This window comes from Chiloscyllium punctatum, chromosome 20, assembly GCF_047496795.1.
Source record: "Chiloscyllium punctatum isolate Juve2018m chromosome 20, sChiPun1.3, whole genome shotgun sequence".
Classification (NCBI taxonomy): domain Eukaryota; kingdom Metazoa; phylum Chordata; class Chondrichthyes; order Orectolobiformes; family Hemiscylliidae; genus Chiloscyllium; species Chiloscyllium punctatum.
Genome location: NC_092758.1, coordinates 18,399,349 through 18,419,652, shown reverse-complemented (window position 1 = coordinate 18,419,652; position 20,304 = coordinate 18,399,349). Strand labels below are relative to the sequence as shown.

The 20,304-nt window shown below is 39.0% G+C and overlaps 1 protein-coding gene across 1 annotated transcript in view; it reads right to left on the bottom strand.

Annotated features, from left to right (window-relative positions):
- The window catches only part of LOC140491944 (NEDD4 family-interacting protein 1-like), a 59,839-nt gene that overhangs the window by 6,773 nt on the left and 32,762 nt on the right, over nucleotides 1-20,304 (bottom strand). The window contains exons 3-6 of the mRNA XM_072590436.1: nucleotides 15,712-15,842; nucleotides 10,431-10,518; nucleotides 5,562-5,686; nucleotides 3,617-3,683 (exon numbers count right to left, since the gene is read on the bottom strand). Coding sequence (XP_072446537.1) covers nucleotides 3,617-3,683; nucleotides 5,562-5,686; nucleotides 10,431-10,518; nucleotides 15,712-15,842 — 411 coding nt within the window. The remainder of the gene's footprint in view (nucleotides 1-3,616; nucleotides 3,684-5,561; nucleotides 5,687-10,430; nucleotides 10,519-15,711; nucleotides 15,843-20,304) is intronic.

The window sequence follows — 20,304 nt, the reverse complement described above, 5'->3', positions numbered from 1 at the left end:
TGCAGCAACCACAGAGAGAGAGACACAATCAGTCAAGATGGTAACAATGACAGGAGACATCTTCAAAGCTATAGCTAATCTTTTCATCCTGGATGAGAAGCTTTGCCCTTGCAACGTACCGTACTTTGTGGCTTCGAGCAGAATCTGCAATATTAGTGTGACTATGGCAGAATTCCCTACGATTAATCTAGCTACTTAACCAAGTATTCAACAGATTATGCTTGAAACATTTTATTAAATTTTTCATGAGATGTGGGTGTTTATTGCACATTCCTCATTGCCTTTGAGAAGTTGAAGATCGGCTGCCTTCTTAAACTACTGCAATCCATACAGGGTAGGTACACCCACAGTGCTGATAGGAAGGGAATTTGAAGATTTTGACCTAGTAATTCAACTTTCTCTTGCCATGTGATTTTGTGAAGCTTCGTTTTCTTCCTTTTATAGGAGCAATTTGTTTGCCCCAGTGCTACACAGTACTCTCATCAAGGTAATTGCATGAAAATCTGCTTCCTAGAACTGACATATTATCCTGAACTATTTTCGATGGTGAGCAAACAGGTCTTGTTCCTCATGCAAATACCTTAAAATCTTTATTTTCAAAGCACTTCTCCCAATATTATATGCATCCTGGTCAAATGTATACTTCCCTCTCATTTAGCAAGATGAATATTCAGATCACAGCCTTTATCAAGGCTACATGACAATTAAGAAAGAGAAGCAGATCAGAAAAGGAAGAGGCACTGCCCTGCCAATAAACGTATAACATTGGTATAACAGTAAGAGATTACCTTAGCTTGGGAGATCAAGATGTAGGATCAATTTGGGTACAGATGAGAAATAGTAATGGTGAGAAGTTGCTTGTGGAGCAGTACACAGGCCCATAATCTTACTCACATTGCAGCTCAGAGTACACGAGAAAAAATAATGGAGGTTCATGAGAAAGGTACAGTCATAATTATATGATTTTAATTTACAAAAAGATTGAACAAACCAAACTAGCAAAGGTAGCCTGGAATGATGAGTTCATGGCACATTTTTGGAGAGCTTCTTAAAAGATGATGTTCTGGAGTCAACCAGTAAGCAGGCTACGCTAGATCTGGTAATGTGCAATGAAACAGGACCAGTTAGTGATCTCAACAAAGGTTTGCAGTGGGGAGGAGTGATCATAACATGTTTGAACCTTGAATTAAGTTTGAAGGAATGAAGAATCGATCTAAAATCAGTATTTAAAACTTCATTAAGGTCAAATTCGAGTCAGTGTCAGAGCTGGGTAAAGCGAACTGGCATATTAGGTTACAGGATAGTTCATGCAGATGCCGTAGCAGATATTTAAGGATATATTTCAGAATACCTATAAGAAAAATATTCCAGAGAAAAAGTACAAACTTCATTGGAATAACACCCCATCTGTGACTAATGGACAAGTTAAAGACCAGTACTAAATTGAAAGAAAAAGCATATAAACCTACAAAGATGAGTGCTTGGACAGAATACACAAAACAGCAAAGAATGACAAGGATTAATAAGGAGGGAGAAATCAGAGTACAATAAAAAAAAACTAGCTAGTAATGCAACAAGATATTACAAGTTTCAACAGATATTTGGATAGGAAAAAATGAAAGTCTGCATTGATCCTCTATGTTTGGGGTTGGAAAATGGAAGTGGTAGATGAATTAACAGCTATTTCACATCTGTCTTCACTTAGAGGACACAAATCACTTCCTAGAAATGGTGGTCAATCGGGAGGTAAAAGATAGCAGGAACTTCAAAAATTGTATTTACCAGGAAAGGGTACTCAGAAAATGAACAGAACTGAAAGCTGATAAGTCCCAGGTTTTGATGGACTTCACCCTAGGTTCTTAATGGAAGCAGCTGATGGAATAATAGATGAAATAACAGTTTTAAAGTTTTCAGAATTCTCTAGACTCTAGAAAGGACCCTTCACATTTAAAAATAGCAAATGTGGCTCCTTAATTCAAGAAAGGGGAGAAACAGAAGATAGGAAACGACAGGGCAGTTAGATTAACGTCTGTAATAAAGAAAATACTAAAATCTATAAAGGTAAACATAATAGGACTCAAAAAAATCTCAGTTGACATTGTTTTGTGAAAGGAAAATAATGTCTAATTAATCGACTACAAATTTTTGAGGAAGGAAGATGCAATGTGAGTAAAGGGGAACCTGTGGATGTGCTACACTTAAAATTTCCAGACAGCATTTGCCAAGGTGCCATATTGAAGATTACCATGCAAACTAGGAACTCATGGCATAGGGGGTAATAATTTGGGGATGGAGAATGAGTTAGCTAACATGGAACACAGAAGGCACAAATGGGTCATTTTCAGGCTGGCAAGATGTGATGAGTGAAATATCACAGATCACCAGGAGGCCTCAACCTTTTACAATTCATATTCATGACTTTTGGGGCAGCAGAGTGGCTCAGTAGTTAGCACTGCTGCCTCAGTGCCAGGGACCCAGGTTCGATTCCACCCTTGGGTGACTGCCTGTGTGGAGTTTGCACAATCTGTCTGTCTGTGTCTGGGGTTTCCTTCGGGTGCTCTGGTTTCCTCCCACTTTCCAAAGATGTGGAGCATTGATAAGGTCACAGCTGGAGTATTATGTACAATTTTGGCTTTCTTGTTTAATAAAAGAAATAGATACATTACAGGCAGTTAGCAGAAGGTTCATTTAACTGATATTTTGGGTGAGAGGGTTAACTTAAGAGGAAATGCTGGAAAGGCTGAGTATGCATTCATTTGCGTTCAGAGGAATAACAGGTGATCTTATGGAGTCACACAAGATTCTGACAGGACTTGACAAGGTGAATGCGAATAGGATAGTTCCACCTGTGGGAGAGACTAGAAATATATGACAGTTTAAAAATAAGGAACTTTTTTTAAAAAAAGATGAAGACGAGGAGAAATGTTTTCTGAGAGTTGTGTATTTGGAATTCTTTTTCCTCAGAAAATTGTGGCAGCTGATTAACTGAACACTTATAAGACAGAGGTAGTTAGATAGTTGACTCACAAGGGAGTCAAAGGTTACTGAGGGATAACAGGAATATACTGGGAATGTGAAGTTAAGGCCACAGTTAAATCTACCATAATCTTAGTGAATGGCAGAGCAGGCTTGAGGAGCCACATGACTTCTACCCCTAATTCATGCTTATGTATGTTTGTATGTTAATTCTGTCCCCTATGGCACAGCATTCAGCTACTGCATTCATTATGAACTTAATTTCCTAAATATGCTAGCTAACCTTCTTTCAAAAGTCCCCAGATTCCTTTCTCAATTCCTTTTTATCACATCCCCAAAATAACTGCTTCCTCTTCCTTCTTGGATACCTTACAAAGCACTGAGTTACTTCATTGTATGAAAATGTGCTGTACAAAACAGCAATTATTATTATTTAGTAGATACGCAAGATGCTCAAGATTTTCCTTGCCACATTAGGAACTGCACTGCAAATGCACTGCATAGATTCTTAGTCTGGTATACAAGAAATGCGGAATTGAAAACAGCTAATACCTCACTAGATTATTCAAGTTCTGCATGTCTGTTTAAAAAGAATGATTAAAAATAGCCATGTTTCTAAACGTGATAGTAAGTCACTTACCCAGGACTAGGAACACCCACCAGAGCCAGTATTGACCATCAAAGTATCCAGGAAAATAAGTAGAGAACTGAAATACAAAATTTTGTTTTGATTAAAGTCCAGAGATGTAAACTAATATATAGCTTTAAATCTTGCAGTGCCATCTCTGTATCAGCAATAAAAAAGGTAACTTAAATGGTACTTAGAAAGCATTACTTAAAAAGTAAACAGGAAATAATTTCACCTATTTATCTCATCTCTCTATAGTTACCTACGACATTCTAATATTACAAATTCAATATTAATATTCAATTCTATTGCTGCAATGTTTCCTTCACTACAAAGTGACTATGTTTTGAAAGCATTTCATTGGCTGTCAAATATTTGGGATGTCTGGAGATCCTGAATGATGCAATGAAGGTCTTTTTTTTCTGACCACACAAATGGATTTTCCTATTTAAATCAAGGACAAAAAGGAAATTCAAGACTCTAGCCTAAGCAACAGAACAATTTGAAAACCATGAAAGCCAATAAACTATGGTTGCACAGATCCAAAATCAGTGTTGAGAATATTTGTGAAGAAATTGTTTGTACTTGATGTTGTCAGGAGCACCACATAGTTCAGTACATTTGCGGCTGTTATTGCTTCAGAGTTTGTATTATTTTCTAAGGTTACTCGTTAGATTTCAGAAAATAAATCTAAGTCTTGCCAAAAAAAAAAAGACGTTTTGTTAAAAGCTTTTCTTTAGTTCATTCGGACAATCCATGAGAAATGCTAGTATGAAGGGAAAACAACTTTTCATGTGCATGAATATAATGTTGTTATTCCTTCACACTGGTATTCCTTGCAAATTTTTCCAGTTAAGTGCAGGCAAATAACTTCAACAAAATTTGCCTTTTTCCTGCAATCCTCAAATTCTGTGTTACTAAAAACTATTTGTATACATAAATCTAACCTGGTTTACATGGAATTGTAACTCTGCTTGTTGGTAATACTGCATGCATTGGTAATTCGCATAGCAAATGTGAATACAGTGTGCGCTAGCTATTAAAAATTGTGCAAAATCTCAATCCCATAGTCACTTGCTGCTGCTACAAAAATGTAGGAGTAAAATTTCAAGTCTGCTTATGGGAAGGAGCAGGAACTCATTCAACCTTTGAATTAGATCACACTTACAGCAGCAAGTTGAGATTTTCTACTGTCAATTTAAGTCATAAAAATGACTTCGGACCTTTCAAAGTCTCAAAAATGTTTGAATATCTCAAAATAGGGTTGGCACGGTTGCTCAGTGGTTAGCACTGCTGCCTTACAGCGCCAGGGACCCGGGTTCAATTCCTGCCTTGGGCGACTGTCTTATTAGAACATTTGCACGTTCTCCCCGTGTCTGCGTGGGTTTCTTCCGGGTGCTCCGGTTTCCTCCCGCAGTCCAAAGATGCAGGTCAGGTGAATTGGCCATGCTAAATTGCCCATGGTTAGGTGCATTAGTTAGGGAATGGGTCTGGGTGGGAGAGTCAATGTGGACTTGTTGGGCCAAAGGGCCTGTTTCCACACTAAGGAATCTAATCTAATCTAACCTAATCTAAACTGGAATTACAATTTACAAAACACATCATTTGACTGCAACAGCTTCTTTCATTTCATGAACACCTCACTATAACAGATCTAATTACATGACATCATCCAAATTACACTTACATCTCTGCTGAAACATTACTATTAAATGGAAAATAGTATGGTGTAAGAGTGAGAATATTGCCTAAAAGATTGGGTAAAACATATTCTTTTGTCATTACACAGCAGCATAATTTTCACCATATAGCATCAGTAAACTTAATGATCACAAAACCCAAAGGAAATTTAGAACTGTTACTAACAAAGCTCAATTTCAACTTATTCCAGGTTTGGAAGCAGTTTGATTTTTTGTTTGGGAGAGTCAAAATGAGATGTAAAAAGTATTTCACTCACCCGGACAATGAGGATCCATTTTATCAGAGAGAGGCCAAATCCAGAAATGGCCCCATACCGACCAGCAGCTGAAGTGGTCAAACAAAATGATAAGAAGAAACCAATCCAGTTGAACAGGAATGCCACTAGGAAACACAGGTAAAGAATGTTTAATTAAAATCATGATTTTCCTTAATACTTGTGACTCCTCTAACACTGTCAGATTTCTCAAATAATAACTTCCCAAATAAACCAGACTTTTGAGCATGCGGATTTTATAAAAATACCTTGGGTTGAAATTTTAAAACAATCACTTCAACAAAGAGTGAGGCAGGACATCAGATCTAGCCACCAGTTGACCTTAGACTTACCAGGTTCCAGACTGAAATCGAGGGAACAGTGTCAATGACATATGGGGAGGGCTGCCTGTGACATTTTCAGTTATTATATGTAGACTGTACAGGAATTTCAGAATGACAGTTGGAATCTGCTACTCTAATGGGAGGGGTGAGTCAGTGTCAATACTAGTGCACTGAAAAAAAACCCATCCATTCTGTAGACAACACTTTGCTTGCACGGAGTCCTAATTACTACCCGAGAATGCACATATAGGTCCCATTTACCTTCAGAGTAATAGTGGTGAAGGATTTCCTATGGGCAATTTTACGACTTCCACTTCTCCAGAGGTGAGCATGTCACTGTGGCAGCAGAAGTAAGTAGAGATTTCATGCTGGGCAAAACAAAATGGAGTCCCGATCCAAATTCCAGCCCGCTCATACATTTTAGATACAGGATTTTCAGGCCTCGAAATGGTAAAGCTACTCACAGTAATGTGTGCACATTCAAATTGTGGAAAAAGGTCCAACTCCATTTCAGATAAGGAAGTTCTAAAGATCTAAGGGGAGATGGTGATACAGTGCCAATGTGACTGAGATAGCAACCAGAGGTTAATGCGCTGGGGATGTTCTTTAGGAAAGGAAGTCCATCATCCTTAGACATAGACATAGAATACAGCGCAGAACTGGCCCTTCGGTCCTCGATGTTGTGCCGACCTGTGAACTATTCTCAGCTCGTCCCCCTACACAATCCCAAAATCATCCATGTGTTTATCTAAGGATTGTTTAAATCTCCCTAATGTGGCTGAGTTGACTACATTAGCAGGCAGGGCATTCCACGGCCATACCATTCTCTGCATAAAGAACCGGCCTCTGACATCTGTCTTAAATCTATCACCCCACAATTTGTAGTTATGCCCTCTCATACAAGCTGACGTCATCATTCTAGGAAAATGTCTTTCACGGTCTACCCTATCTAATCCTCTGATCATCTCGTGTGTCCCTATCAAATCCCCCCTTAGCCAACTTCTTTCCAATGAGAAGAGACCCAAGTCTCTCAGCCATTCCTCATAAGACCTTCCCCCCAGACCAGGCAACATCCTGATAAATCTCCTCTGCACCTTTTCCAATGCTTCCACATCCTTCCTGTAATGGGGCGACCAGAACTGTATACAATATTCCAAGTGTGGCCGCACCAGCATTTTGTATAGTTGCAGCATGATATTGCGGTTCCAGAGCTCAATCTCTCTACCAATGAAACCTAACACACCATATGCCTTCTTAACAGCACTATCCACCTGGGTGGCAACTTTCAGGGATCTATGAACATGGACTTCAAGATCCCTCTGCACATTCACACTACCAAGAATCTTTCCATTGACCCAGTACTCTGCCTAGGAGAAAGTGAGGACTGCAGATGCTGGGGATCAGAGCTTAAAAATGTGTTGCTGGAAAAGCGCAGAAGGTCAGGCAGCGTCGAAGGAGAATCGACGTTTCCTGAAGAAGGGCTTATGCCCAAAACGTTGATTCTCCTTCGGTGCTGCCTGACCTGCTGCGCTTTTCCAGCAACACATTTTTAAGCTCAGTACTCTGCCTTCCTGTTATTCTTTCCAAAGTGCATCACCTCACATTTAGCTGCATTGAACTCCATTTGCCGCCCCTCAGCCCAATTCTGCAGTTTATCCAAGTCCCCCTGCAACCTGTAACATTCTTCCAAACTGTCCACTACTCCACTGACTTTAGTGTCATCTGCAAATTTACTAATCCATCCACCTATGCCTGCATCTAAGTCATTTATAAAAATGACAAACAGCAGTGGTCCCAAAACAGATCCTTGTGGCACACCACTAGTAACTGGACTCCAGACTGAATATTTTCCATCAACCACCACTCACTGCTTTCTTCCAGAAAGCCAGTTTTTAATCCAAACTGTTAAATCACCCTCAATTTCATGCCTCTGCATTTTCTTCATCCGCTTACCATGTGGAACCTTATCAAAGGCTTTACCAAAGTCCATGTATACCACGTCAACTGCCCTACCCTCATCTACATGCATGATCACCTTCTCAAAAAACTCAAATGAGGTTTGTGAGACACGACCTGCCTTTGATGAAATCATGTTGACTATCCAAAATCAAATTGTAGCTTGCTAGATGATTATAAATCTTATCTCTTCTAATCCTTTCCAAAACTTTTCCGACAACAGAAGGAAGGTTCAATGGTCTATAATTACCTGGGTCCCTTCTGCTGCCCTTCTTGAACAAGGGCACAACATTTGCAATCCTCCAGTCCTCTGGTACTAAACCTGTACACAATGATGACTCAAATATCAAAGCCAAAGGCTCTGCTATCTTCTACCTAGCTTCCCAGAAAATCCTCGGATAAATCCCATCCGGCCTAGGGGACTTGTCTACTTTCACTCCTTCTAAAATTGATAACACCTGTTCGTAACTAACCTCAATCCTTTCTAGTCTAATATCTCGTACCTCATTCTTCTCCTCTACAATATTCTCCTTTTCCTGAGTGAACACCAATGATAAATGTTCATTTAGCACCTCTCCGATCTCTACAGGATCCACCCTCAACTTCCCACTTCTGTCTTAGACTGGCCCTATTCCTACCCTAATCATCCTTTTATTCCTCACGTATCTATAGAAAGCTTTAGGGTTCTCCTTTATTCCATTTGCTAAAGACTGCTCGTGTCCTCTCTTTGCTCTTCTTAACTCTCTCTTTAAATCCTTCCAAGCTGATCTGTAACTCTCCATTGCCTCACACAAGTCTCCTTCTTCTTAACAAGAGATGCAATTTCTGTAGTAAACCACAAATCCCTTACCTTATCACTTCCTCCCTACTTGACAGGGACATACCTATCAAGGACACGCAATACCTGTTACTTAAACCAGCTCCACATTTCGATTGTCTGTATCCCTTGCATTTTGCTACCCCATTCTATGCATCCTAATTCTTGCTTAATCGCATTATAATTGCCCTTGCCCCATTGATAACTCTTGACCTGTGGCATGTACCTATCCCTCTCCATTGCTAAACTAAATTGCATGCTGGTCACTCTCTCCAAAGTGCTCACCTATAACTAAATCAAACACCTGGCCTGGTTCATTACCAAGCACCAGATCCAGAATGGCCTCCCCTCTTGTCGGCCCTTCGACATACTGTGTCAGGAAACCCTCCTGTACACATTGGACAAAAACTGATCCATCTAGAGCTATAACATTTCCAGTCAATGTTGGGGAAGTTAAAGTCCCCCATAATGACCACCCTGTTCCTTTCACTCCTACTCAGAATAATTTTGCTAATCCTCTCTTCCACCTCCCTGGAACTCTGTGGAGGCCTATTAAAAAAAAACTCCAAGCAGTGTAACCTCTCCTCTCCAGTTTCTAACCTCAACCCACACTACCTCAGTAGACGAGTCCCATCAAAAATTCTCTCAGCCACCGTTATACTATCTTTAACTAACAAGGCCACACCTCCCCCTCTTTTACCACCTTGTCTGTTTTTAATGAAACATCTAAACCCTGGAACTTGCAACATCCATTCCTCACCCTGCTCTATCCATGTCTCCCAAATGACTACAACATTGAAGTCCCAGGTACCTATCCATGCTGCAAGCTCACCTTATTTCGGATCATTCTGGCGTTGAAGTAGACAGACTTCAAACCAGTTTGCTGTTTGCCAGCATATCTGGTCTGGTCTACATGTGACTCCAGACCCATAGCAATATGATAGACTCCGAATTGTTCTTTGAAATGGCCGAGAAAGCCATTCAATTCAAGGACAAAATACTGACAAGCACAAATTGCTGGCATGACTAGTAATGCCTACATCTCCTGAAAGAGAAGACAAACAAATCACATTGTTTGGTGATTGGAAATTGGTGAAATAGGGCAGCATGCTGCCTCACAGCGCCAGGGACCCAAGTTCAACGCCAGCCTTAGGCAACTGTGTGCGGAGTTTTCATATTCTCCCATGTCTGCATGGGTTTCCTCCGGGTGCTCCCGTTTCTTCCCACTTTCCAAAGATGTGCAGGTTAGGTGAATTGGCCATGCTAAATTACCTATAGTGTTCAGGGATGTGTAGTTTAGATGCATTAGTCATGGGAAATGTAAATTAATAGGGTAGGGGAATGGCTCTTGGTGGGATACACTTTGAAGGATCAATGTGGACTTGTTGGGCTGAGTGGCATGTTTTCACACTGTAGGGATTCTTTAATTGTTAATGTAGAAGATCAAATGTCTATTAATGCTCATATCTAATCTCCCTTCATATTATCAATACGCAAAATTACTGGAGTTGCTAACTCAAATTAAACACACATCTTTTTAAAGAAAACATGTTTCAGAGTTTAGCACTAAATTATACAGGTACCAATAAATAACATGAAATGGTAAACTAAAAAGCTCATCTCTGTTGATATGCAACATACTTACTCCACATTATATTTGTAGTTTATTTTTTGTTTCAAAGGTCTGCCTTATTATTAGGACATAATTCTAAAAAGCTTATTTTAAAATAAATGTAATTTAAAAATAATCCTTACTGAAGAATGTCAGCATGAATATGCCATCATTCCCTATCCTGAGCTGATCTGCATCATCAAAGTCATCCCTTCCTGAAAAATCATCATCCTGTTTGGATAAAAGAAATACATTTTAGATTTGTCTTCTTTCTGAAAGATTAAAAACATGTAAACAGGATAACCACGTTCAGCATCTTGAAATTTTGAACAGAATGCTAGCAAACAAATCACATTATCAAATTGAAATCTAATGCTATTTGTAACCCGGAGCCTTAACCTATTTTACAACCTCTAGCCTTTCCTCCCTTTACAATTTTAATATGAATTTCCCTTATATTATTGATTTGGAACCAACTTATGGCTGAACATACTTTCTCCAGGAGTATCTGCACCTACTTTATGTCCCTTATCCTAATGGTCAATACATCATCCAAAGCTTGTGGTTAGTTGCTCCTCCTGCACTCAAAGCACTGATTACTATTCAATTTCCACATTCAAATCTTCTCTCCTTCACCTGCCTCCGCAACCTTGCACTCATTTTCGCAGCACAGCTGCACTGCTCCAAAATTTCCCTCCTTTAATCACTGTCCTTGGAAAGATTGCAGCATTGACTACTTGTTTGCTGAAACATGTTCACTGCACTGGCTTCTTAGTTTTGTACCACCTTGAATAGTTGCTATATCCATCTTTTAATACTCTTATCTCTCTCTCTCTCTCTCTCTCTCTCTCTCTCCCCCTTTGGGCAAACACCATCTGGTCCTTTCCACCTAGGGCATGACTTTTTAAAAAATTTATTCTTTCACAGCATATTCTTTCATGGTCCGCATCCATGAACACCAACTAGCCACGAAACGACACGACCAGCTATCCTTAGTAGCCACACACACAGATGACAAGCAACATGAATTCAACTGGGACAACACTACTATTAATAGGGCAAGCCAAACAGAACAACCAGGGAATTCCTAGAGGCATGGCACTCATCCACAGATTCTATCAACAAACACATCGACCTGGACCCAATATACCGGCCACTGCAGCGGACAGCTGGAACAGTCAACCGGAAGTGGCAGAGACAAGTCACTTTAAATGCCAGACGAAACATCACAGAAGCGCTTCACAGGAGGCTCCCAAGCACTGAGGATGTCACCTAGACAGGGGACGAAATGTTTGCAACACAAATTCCCAGCTCGGCGAACAGAACCACAACAACGAGCACCTGAGCTACAAATCTTCTCCCAAACTTTGAATTGCACAAGGTGCTGTTAAGGACACATCTGAAATACTGTGAGCAGTTTTGGTCCCCTTATTTAAGGAAAGAAATGTTTCATCAGAGAAGGTTCACCAGGATGATTCCTAGTACAGAGGGATTGTGTTATGAGCAAAAACTAAATAGGTTGGAACTCTCCTAATTAGGAGTTTAAAAGAATGAGATGTGATCTCATTGAAACATATAAAGATTCTTAATAGGCTTGACAAGGTAAATACTGAGAGGATGCTTCTGCTCATGGGAAAATCCTGGACTACAGGGCATCATCTCATAATAAAGGAATGACAATTTAACATTGAGATGAGGAAGAATTTCTTCTCCGAGGATTAAGCGTCTTTGGAATTCTATGCCAGAAAGAGATGCAGTTGGCTTGTGTACATTTAAGGCTGAGATGTATAGATTCTTGATCAGTAGGGGAATCAAGAATGGGGAAACTGAAGAAAAGTGGATATGAGGAATGTTAGGTCAGCCATGATCCTGTTGAATGGTGCAGCAGGCTCAAGGGACTGAACAGCCTCCTCTTGTCCCCATTTCTTATGGTCTGACCTGGTTTAACAACATAATCTTTCAATACTTCATTTGACAAACAGCAAATACATTCATTTAAAATTGAAAGATCAGCCAAATATGAAACTAAAAACGTTTCCAGCTTTCAAGGTTGCTATGGACTGTAGCAGTACATGTTAAGCTGTTGAATCCCTTTAGTACACATTAGGCCATTTGAGAGTAATTTCCTTTAGAGCTGATAAAACTTGGAAGGATGAGCCCATGCTCAGGTCAACAATAGGTTGTTTTGCAAACTGTATAAAATGACCTGGTACTGAATCTCTGGATTGGCACTATGGATGTACAATTGCACTGACTGAGAACAAAGTGATAGAACATTTCTGCTTGTTCTCTCTCTCGCTTTCCACATCACCCCACGTCTCCCCCCCCCCATAAATCCCTACAAATCTCATAAGTTGCTCATATGTTCATGAACATACCAAATAAACAAGACCCTGGCTAACACAGACCAGGAAGAACTCAAATTTGATCCCTTGTATACACCATGAGCTAAACATAGCTCTTGCTGCAGTTCTATGTAATACTTACATTTTCAAAACTACACATTGGCACAATTCATGCTTGAAGGTCATTTAAATATACAGTAAAGTTAAAATTAATACCAAGAAATAAACTGGTCATCATAATTCATTGTCAAGAGTTTAACAAAAGAGAGGGTCAGTCACTTGATACCAACAAGTTTGGCATGATATTTTTTATTTTCTTGTGGAATATAGGCAGCACTGGCTGGCCAGCATTTATTGCCATCGGTAATTGCCCTTGAGAAGATGGTGGTGAGCTGCTTTCTTGAACTGCTAGTCCATTTGCTGTTAGGTAAATACACACCACCATTAGGGAAGGAATTCTAAGACTTTGACCGACCACACTAAAGGAACAGTGATATATTTCGAAGTCAAGATGGTAAGTGGCTTGGAGGGCAACTTGCAAGTCGTGTCCCCGGTATCTGCTGTCTTTGTTCTTCTAGGTGGAAGTGGTTGTGGGTTTGTAAGATGCTGTCAAAAGATCTTTGGCGAATTTTTGAAGAGCATTTTGTAGATAGCAGTCACTGCTGCTCATGAATGTCAGTGGTGGAGGTAGTACGTTTGCATGTTTGTGGATGTCATGGTGCCAATCAAGTGGGCTGCTTTCTCCGAGATGATATCAAACTTAGAGTGCTCTTGGAGCTACAGATGTCCAGGCAAGTGGAGAGTATTCCATCACACTCCTAACTTGTGAATTATGGATGCCAGACAGGCTCTGGGGAGTTAAGAGGTGAGTTACTTGCTGCAGTATTTCTAGCCTGACTGGCTCTTGTAGCCACTGTTTTTATATGGTGAGTCTAGCTGAGATTCTCCCAAGGATGTTGATAGTTGGGAATTCAGTAATGCTAACACCAGTGAACATCAAAGGGTGGCAGTAAAATTGTCTCTTATTGGAGATGGAGTGATATGAATGTTATTCGCTCATTCAAGAATTTGTGAATTAACATGCTTTGCTTTCAATGCATTCTAGTTAATTTCTGATGCTTGAATTTCAAAAAGATCAGCTTCAATCTGTTAGTAGCCGACAGTATCACTATATAATGACAATATGGCCACTGCCAATGTGAAGGAAAGCCAAATTTAGTTTAATTTAATAGCGAGATGCAATACAAAGATATAAATGTGACAGGGGAGTTGGTGGCATGGTGGTAATGTCACTAGACTAGCAACCCAGGTTAATGGCTTAAAAACCACCATGGCAGATTGTGAAATTTGAAGTCAATAAAAACTGGATTAAAAACAACTAGCCTAACATTGTGGATTGTTGTGTCAGAAAAAACCTGGATCACTAATGTCCTTCAGGGAAGCAAATCTGCCATTCTTACTTGGCCTGGCCTATGTGTGACTTCAGACTCTCAGCACTTATGGCATTTTGGGCAATTAGGCATGGGCCATAAATGCTGATATGCTATAAGATGAGCAATACTCTCATTTGGGAAGCACAATACTCAACTCCATTATCAGTGATCAAACATGCAGTGTTTCATGATATAACAATGTGTTCAGAAGGATAGTTATCTGAAGAAACTACTAATCGTGCTTGCCTTTGCTTGCAAGTCTTTTAGAATGTTGCTGCTCAACTTTGTAACAGATGTGTTGTAATATTTCTAATATTTGTGCTATTGGATTGGATGAATTATATCCACCCTAGCTAATTAATTCTATCTGAACAGCAGCATCACAAAATTGTGTGATCATGAGACAACAGTCACTGCCACAAAATTTAATTGGATGAGGTTTAAATAAATGCATGATGCTTCAGAAATTGAAATACAATTTAAAAATCCCAGCAGGAAGAGATTTAACTGTCAGTGATGGAAGTTAAGTCAATATTTTATCAATTGGCAGCAGATCAATAATCCAGTAACAATGCCAGCTGCTACTTTAGTGATTCAGCATTTTACTTAATACGGTCAGACCTAATTCACGCATTTAAATGTGTGGAATAAAACAAAGCAAAATAAAATGGTTACTAAAATTAATCATCACTCCACAGAGTTAACCAATCTTGTAGGTCCTCCATTGTCACAAGAGGTTTCTTGTATTTATAATGCTAAGAGAGGATCCGAAACAAAATTAGATTAGAGCATAGAAAAGTGAAGCACAAAACTCATTTCTTGGTTTATTGGGAAAAACAGACTACCTTTCTGCATTATCACAAACAATGCTGTTTGTGTACATTTAAAAATGTTTGTTTTAAAGTGAAAAAATATCAGCTACAGCACTAAAATTATAAGTATTTTGAATCACATTGAGCCACATTTTTAGCACAGGTGGAATTCAACTCACTAAAGTTGTATTCACCACCTCAAAAATCACAATTCTAGCAACTGTGCAGAAAAGTAACCAAATCCTTCGGAAATGCAGCTTTTAAATAGCAAATCTAGAGGTGGGTTACTGATTGGGGTTTCATAGCGACAGAATCTACAACTAAGAATTGCTGGTGTTTTCTCAGAAAATCAAACTTCTCCAGCATTTTATACAAAGAGTGGAATAAATAACTGACTGAACTGAACATATGGGTTTGAATGCAGTGGCTTAGTGGGCACAAACTTTGAAAACTAAGAATAAATGCCTATTGCTATTAGAATTGTATGCAACTGGGACATTAGGGAACATAGATTAACAGAAAATCATTTGAGTAATTTCTCGGAGGATGTTTGAAATAGCAAAAATTATATAAATTTCATTGATATCCTGACACCATCTGAGTTATCATATTAATGAAATTGCAGGGAACTCCTTCTCAAAGGATGAATCATTTTAACAAAGAAATGGTAAAGCTAGTACACAAAGTAAGTGAGGTTGGGAAATATTTTATCCTCGACAGAAGGCTATGAAAATTAATATTCTCAAAAATCGTTAATTAGTCCTATACATATCTTGTATACAGTGATCTAGCTGCAGTATATCTTGTGTATATAAGCGTAGGTTAGATTCTCACCCTTCCAGAGACTAGGGGCAAAGTTGCTTCAACTTTCGTTCGTTCAGCTTCATCATAAGAAGGGAGCGTGGTTGCCACACTGTAGGAAGGCGGCTTTGGAAATGCAGGGTCCTCTTTGTAATCAAAATAAGCTGGAGAACATATCAAACATTAGAAATTAATGCTCAACATAACAATGTCTTCTTTTGGTCTTTTGCAGAATAGCATTTTTTTAATAAACATTAATAGGATGGTGGACAAAGTTACTCTAAATCTCTACCAAAAGCACAACACAACTAGCTACGTGGTCAAAGGACATTCACAGCCATTATTCCTTTGATCTTCTCTTCATTTACACAAAGCTAACCTCAATTTTCTTTTCATTAAGATACTACATAGCCTACACCAAAAAGTTTTCAACTACTTCACAATAAAATCCAAAGGTCAAATTTGCTGTGCTGAATATTTTTTTTTAAAAGTTAGCCAGAAGCAGCCTGGGATCAAACATTTTGAGCTGCATTCTCTCTTCACTAATAGATGGAAGCATGTTGCAGCAGTGATGGCCAGATATGCTCCAAAACCATTCTAACAAATCATGTGTGCTAAAAAACACCCTTTCCTTCAATACCTATGTGTACTACGATCCAGTCACGATTGTAATGCTCCAACATTTTCTACCCTTAGAGGGCCTCAGGGAGCTACAGAATTTTAGTAGCGTCAAAATACAGAAGCTCTCCCCATTCAGTTTGCACAGCTCCGTGAATTTCAGTTGAAGCACTTTCAAAATCAGTGAGGAACATTATGGATTTAAAAAGGACTGAATGAAGACTAATAATTTCCCAGTGGATCACATGACATCTAACTTAGTTGTAGGGAAGTGCATTTATGCAGCACTAGCTTGGATCACGAAAAGATGCATGAAATGTTAGAAACGTGGAGAGATTTAAACACAGGATGATGCCATATTGGGAATTATTACATAGGCACATTCTTCACATTTGACTCTGCAACCATGCGTCAAAATTGGGAGAAGTGTCATACAAAACAGTCAAGCAATATCTGACAGTCACACACAGCATACAGCTACGGCGAATGATTAAAAAGACAAATGGGATATATTTTAAAAGGGAAAGGGGTAAAGTAGAGATTTTGCTTTGGCGATACTATACCACGAGTACTGAGAAAAAAGTTAGTTCTACTGATTCTGATTTTAGCAAATTGTTTTATGAGAAAAAGTTGGACAAGTTGGCCCTGTATTCATTGAAATTTACATGAATGAGATGATGTTGTGGGAACATGTGAGGCGTGACTTAGCAAAGTCAATGTTAAAAGCATGTTTCCATTAGTAGGAGAAATAATAACTAGGTCCATTTAAATATAAGGGGTCCCCATTAAAGAGGAGATATTTTTTGAGAGCTGCTGTCCATGGAACACTTTATTAAAAGGAAGCGAAGACAAAGCCAGTGAATATTTTTAAAGCAGGGGTAAATAGAATCTTGACGAACAAGTGAGTTTAAGGCTCCAGAATGCAGCCAGGATTGAGTATTCAGGCCACAATTGGATCAGCCATGATCTTATTAGTTAGTAGGTTGAGGCCAAATGGTAAGGAGACATAAAACAGGTAACAATGAAGCAGTTATCTTACCAGCTTAACATCTGCTTTTAGGAAAATGCTAGTGATTATGAAGGGTGAAACACTACAGTATTTCAAAATATATAAATGAATCAAGCAGTGTTGGTATGGATCCTTAAAGGGGAAATTGTGCCTGACAAATTTAGTACCATTCTTTAAAGGTGGTAACAAAGCATTTGGATAAAGGAGAAGCAATGGATGTAACATATTTAAATTTCCAAAAGGCATTTGATAAAGGTTTCATAAATTAAGAACCTATAGTGTTGGAGGGAGCATGGATTTATGCATAAATCACCAAATGCTAGCATACAAATTCAGCAAGTAATAGGGATGGCAAATAGAATGTGAGCTTTTTTTTCAAAGGGAATGGAGTAAAATAAAACTGCCATGTCTTACTAAAACTATACAAACTAATTGTTTGACATCAGCTAGAATACTGTGACCAGTTCTGATACCTTTATGTAAGGGAAGATATATTGGCAATGGATGCAATACAGAGAAGATTCGTGAAGATGACCATAGGTATGGAAGGATTGTCTAAGGAGGAGAGATTGAGGAGGCCTACACTCATTGGAATTTTGAAGAATGAGAGGTAACTTTTTTGAAATAGGCTACATGAGGACATGTAATTTCCCCTTGTGGGAGTATCTTGGACCAGAGGGCATAATCTTAAGAGTAAAGGGTCGCAGTTAGGACAGAGATAAGGAGAAATACTTTCTCTCAGATGGTAGTGAATCTGTTAATCTTTATCACAGAGGGCTGCTGAACCTGCTCATTAACTATATAGACAGCTGAGACAGACAAGATATTTAATCAATTACTAAGAGAATCAAGGGTTCTGGGGAAAAGACAGGGAAGTGGAAATGAGGATTCAGATCAACTATAATCTCATTCCGTGACAAAGTACACTCAATTGGCTAAATGGTGTACTTCTACACAAATCTTATCTCTCTGCAACTCAGAATTCTGAACTCATGTGCTATTTAAGTAATACTATGCTTTTTCATTCTTCCTGAAAAATTTCATATTTCCCCATATTATACTCTGACCTTGTGTTATCTGTGAAGTTATCAACTATGATGTAAATTGTAAGAAGCAGAGACCCATGTAGGACTCCACTTGACAATTCCTGATTATCAAACAGCAACTGGCAATTTGATGTTTTTGTTTTAATTTTATATGTAGATTAAAGCCACCCATGGTTATTACTGTCCTTTTATCAAAACTACACAATATTTTTTATATACTTTCCTACTTGTGCTTACTGTTAAGGGACCTCTCAACCACTCCCACTTGTGACTTCTTCCCCCATCTTTAATTGTTGCTCAAACGCCACACCTGCTCAACAATAAACCTCTTCACATTTAGCTAGCTTCCTATGCCACTTCAATATCATAAAACACTCAATATTCAGAGCTCAATCTTTATCATCTTCCAGCCACATATCTGTAATGGCTATCATCTTTATTTATTTCAAAGCACATTATTAATTTGCTTCCTTGGTCATAAATATTCAGTATATTCAGCTGAACAACCTTACCTTTGTTTTTATGCTATCTTCTTAACATCTAGTACTGATTGTTGTGATTCCAGAAATATTGGACAAAAAACTGCAACAGACAGAGCTATAGTATCAAACCAGGCCTGTTGCACAAAGTATCCTTATTAGTACAGTGACATGGATGTCAAACCTAATTGGATGGCTAACGAATCTGCAGATAACACCAAAAGTAGCATACTATAAAGATGCAAAATCTAGTTAAGGTTTGGCAGAAAGATGATTGTCAGGCAACAGTGCAGTGAAATAGCAAATAAAGTTCAATACTGACAAATGGGAACTGTAATGATATGGAAGGTTGAATTGGTAAACCAACAGAACAAGTAGGAACAGATTTTTGGACAATGGGGTTTTAGAAATAAAGTGACTTATGAAAATGACACCCAACTCTCAATTTTCAAAGTGAAAACAATGGTGCAACAAACAAATACACTTCCTCTACTTTTGTCTCGAAAACAAAATTGATATGCATCTAGTTAATGGTACTTTCTAACATTGAAACATCCAAACAAAATCGGAGTTTTTTTTTGAGGTGACTAAGCATGTGGATGAGGGCAGGGCAGTTGATGTGGTGTACAAGGACTTCAGTAAAGCCTTTGATAAGGTTTCACATGGTAAGCTATTGGAGAAAACGTGCAGGCATGGGATTGAGGGCGTTTTAGCTGTTTGGATTAGAAACTGGCTTTTTGTAAGGCAACAAGTGGTGGTTGATGAAAAGTATTCAGCCTGGAGTCTGGTTACTAGTGGTGTGCCACAAGGATCTGTTTTAGGACCAATGCTGTTTGTCACTTTTATAAATGACTTGGATACAGGCATTGGTGGATGGGTTAATAAGTTTGCAGATGACATGAAAGTCGGTGGAGTGGTGGATGGCATGGAAGAATGTTGCAAGCAGTTTGGATAAACTGCAGAAATGGGCTGAGAGGTGGAAAATGAGAATTCAATGCAGCTAAACAGGAGGTGATTCACTTTGGGAAGAATAACAGGAAAATAGAATACTGGGTCAACGGAAAGATTCTTGGCAGTGTGGATGTGCAGAGGGATCTTGGTGTCCATGTACATAGATCCCTGAAAGTTGCCATCAGGTTGATAGTGCTGTTAAGAAGGCATACGGTGTGTTAGGTTTTATCGGCAGAGAGATTGAGTTCCTGAGTAGTGATGTCATGCTGCAACTGTACAAAACACCAGTGTGGCCTCACTTGGAAGACTGTGTACAGTTCTGGTTGCCCCATTACAGAAAGGATGTGGAAGCATTGGGAAAGGTGCAGAGAAGATTTACCAGGATGTTACCTCGTCTGGCAGGAAGGTCTTATGGGGAAAGGCCGAGGACTTGAAGTCTGTTCGCACTGGAGAGAAGGCGGCTAAGAGGGGATTCAATAGAGACATATTAGATGATCAGAGGATTAGATAGGATGGACAGTGA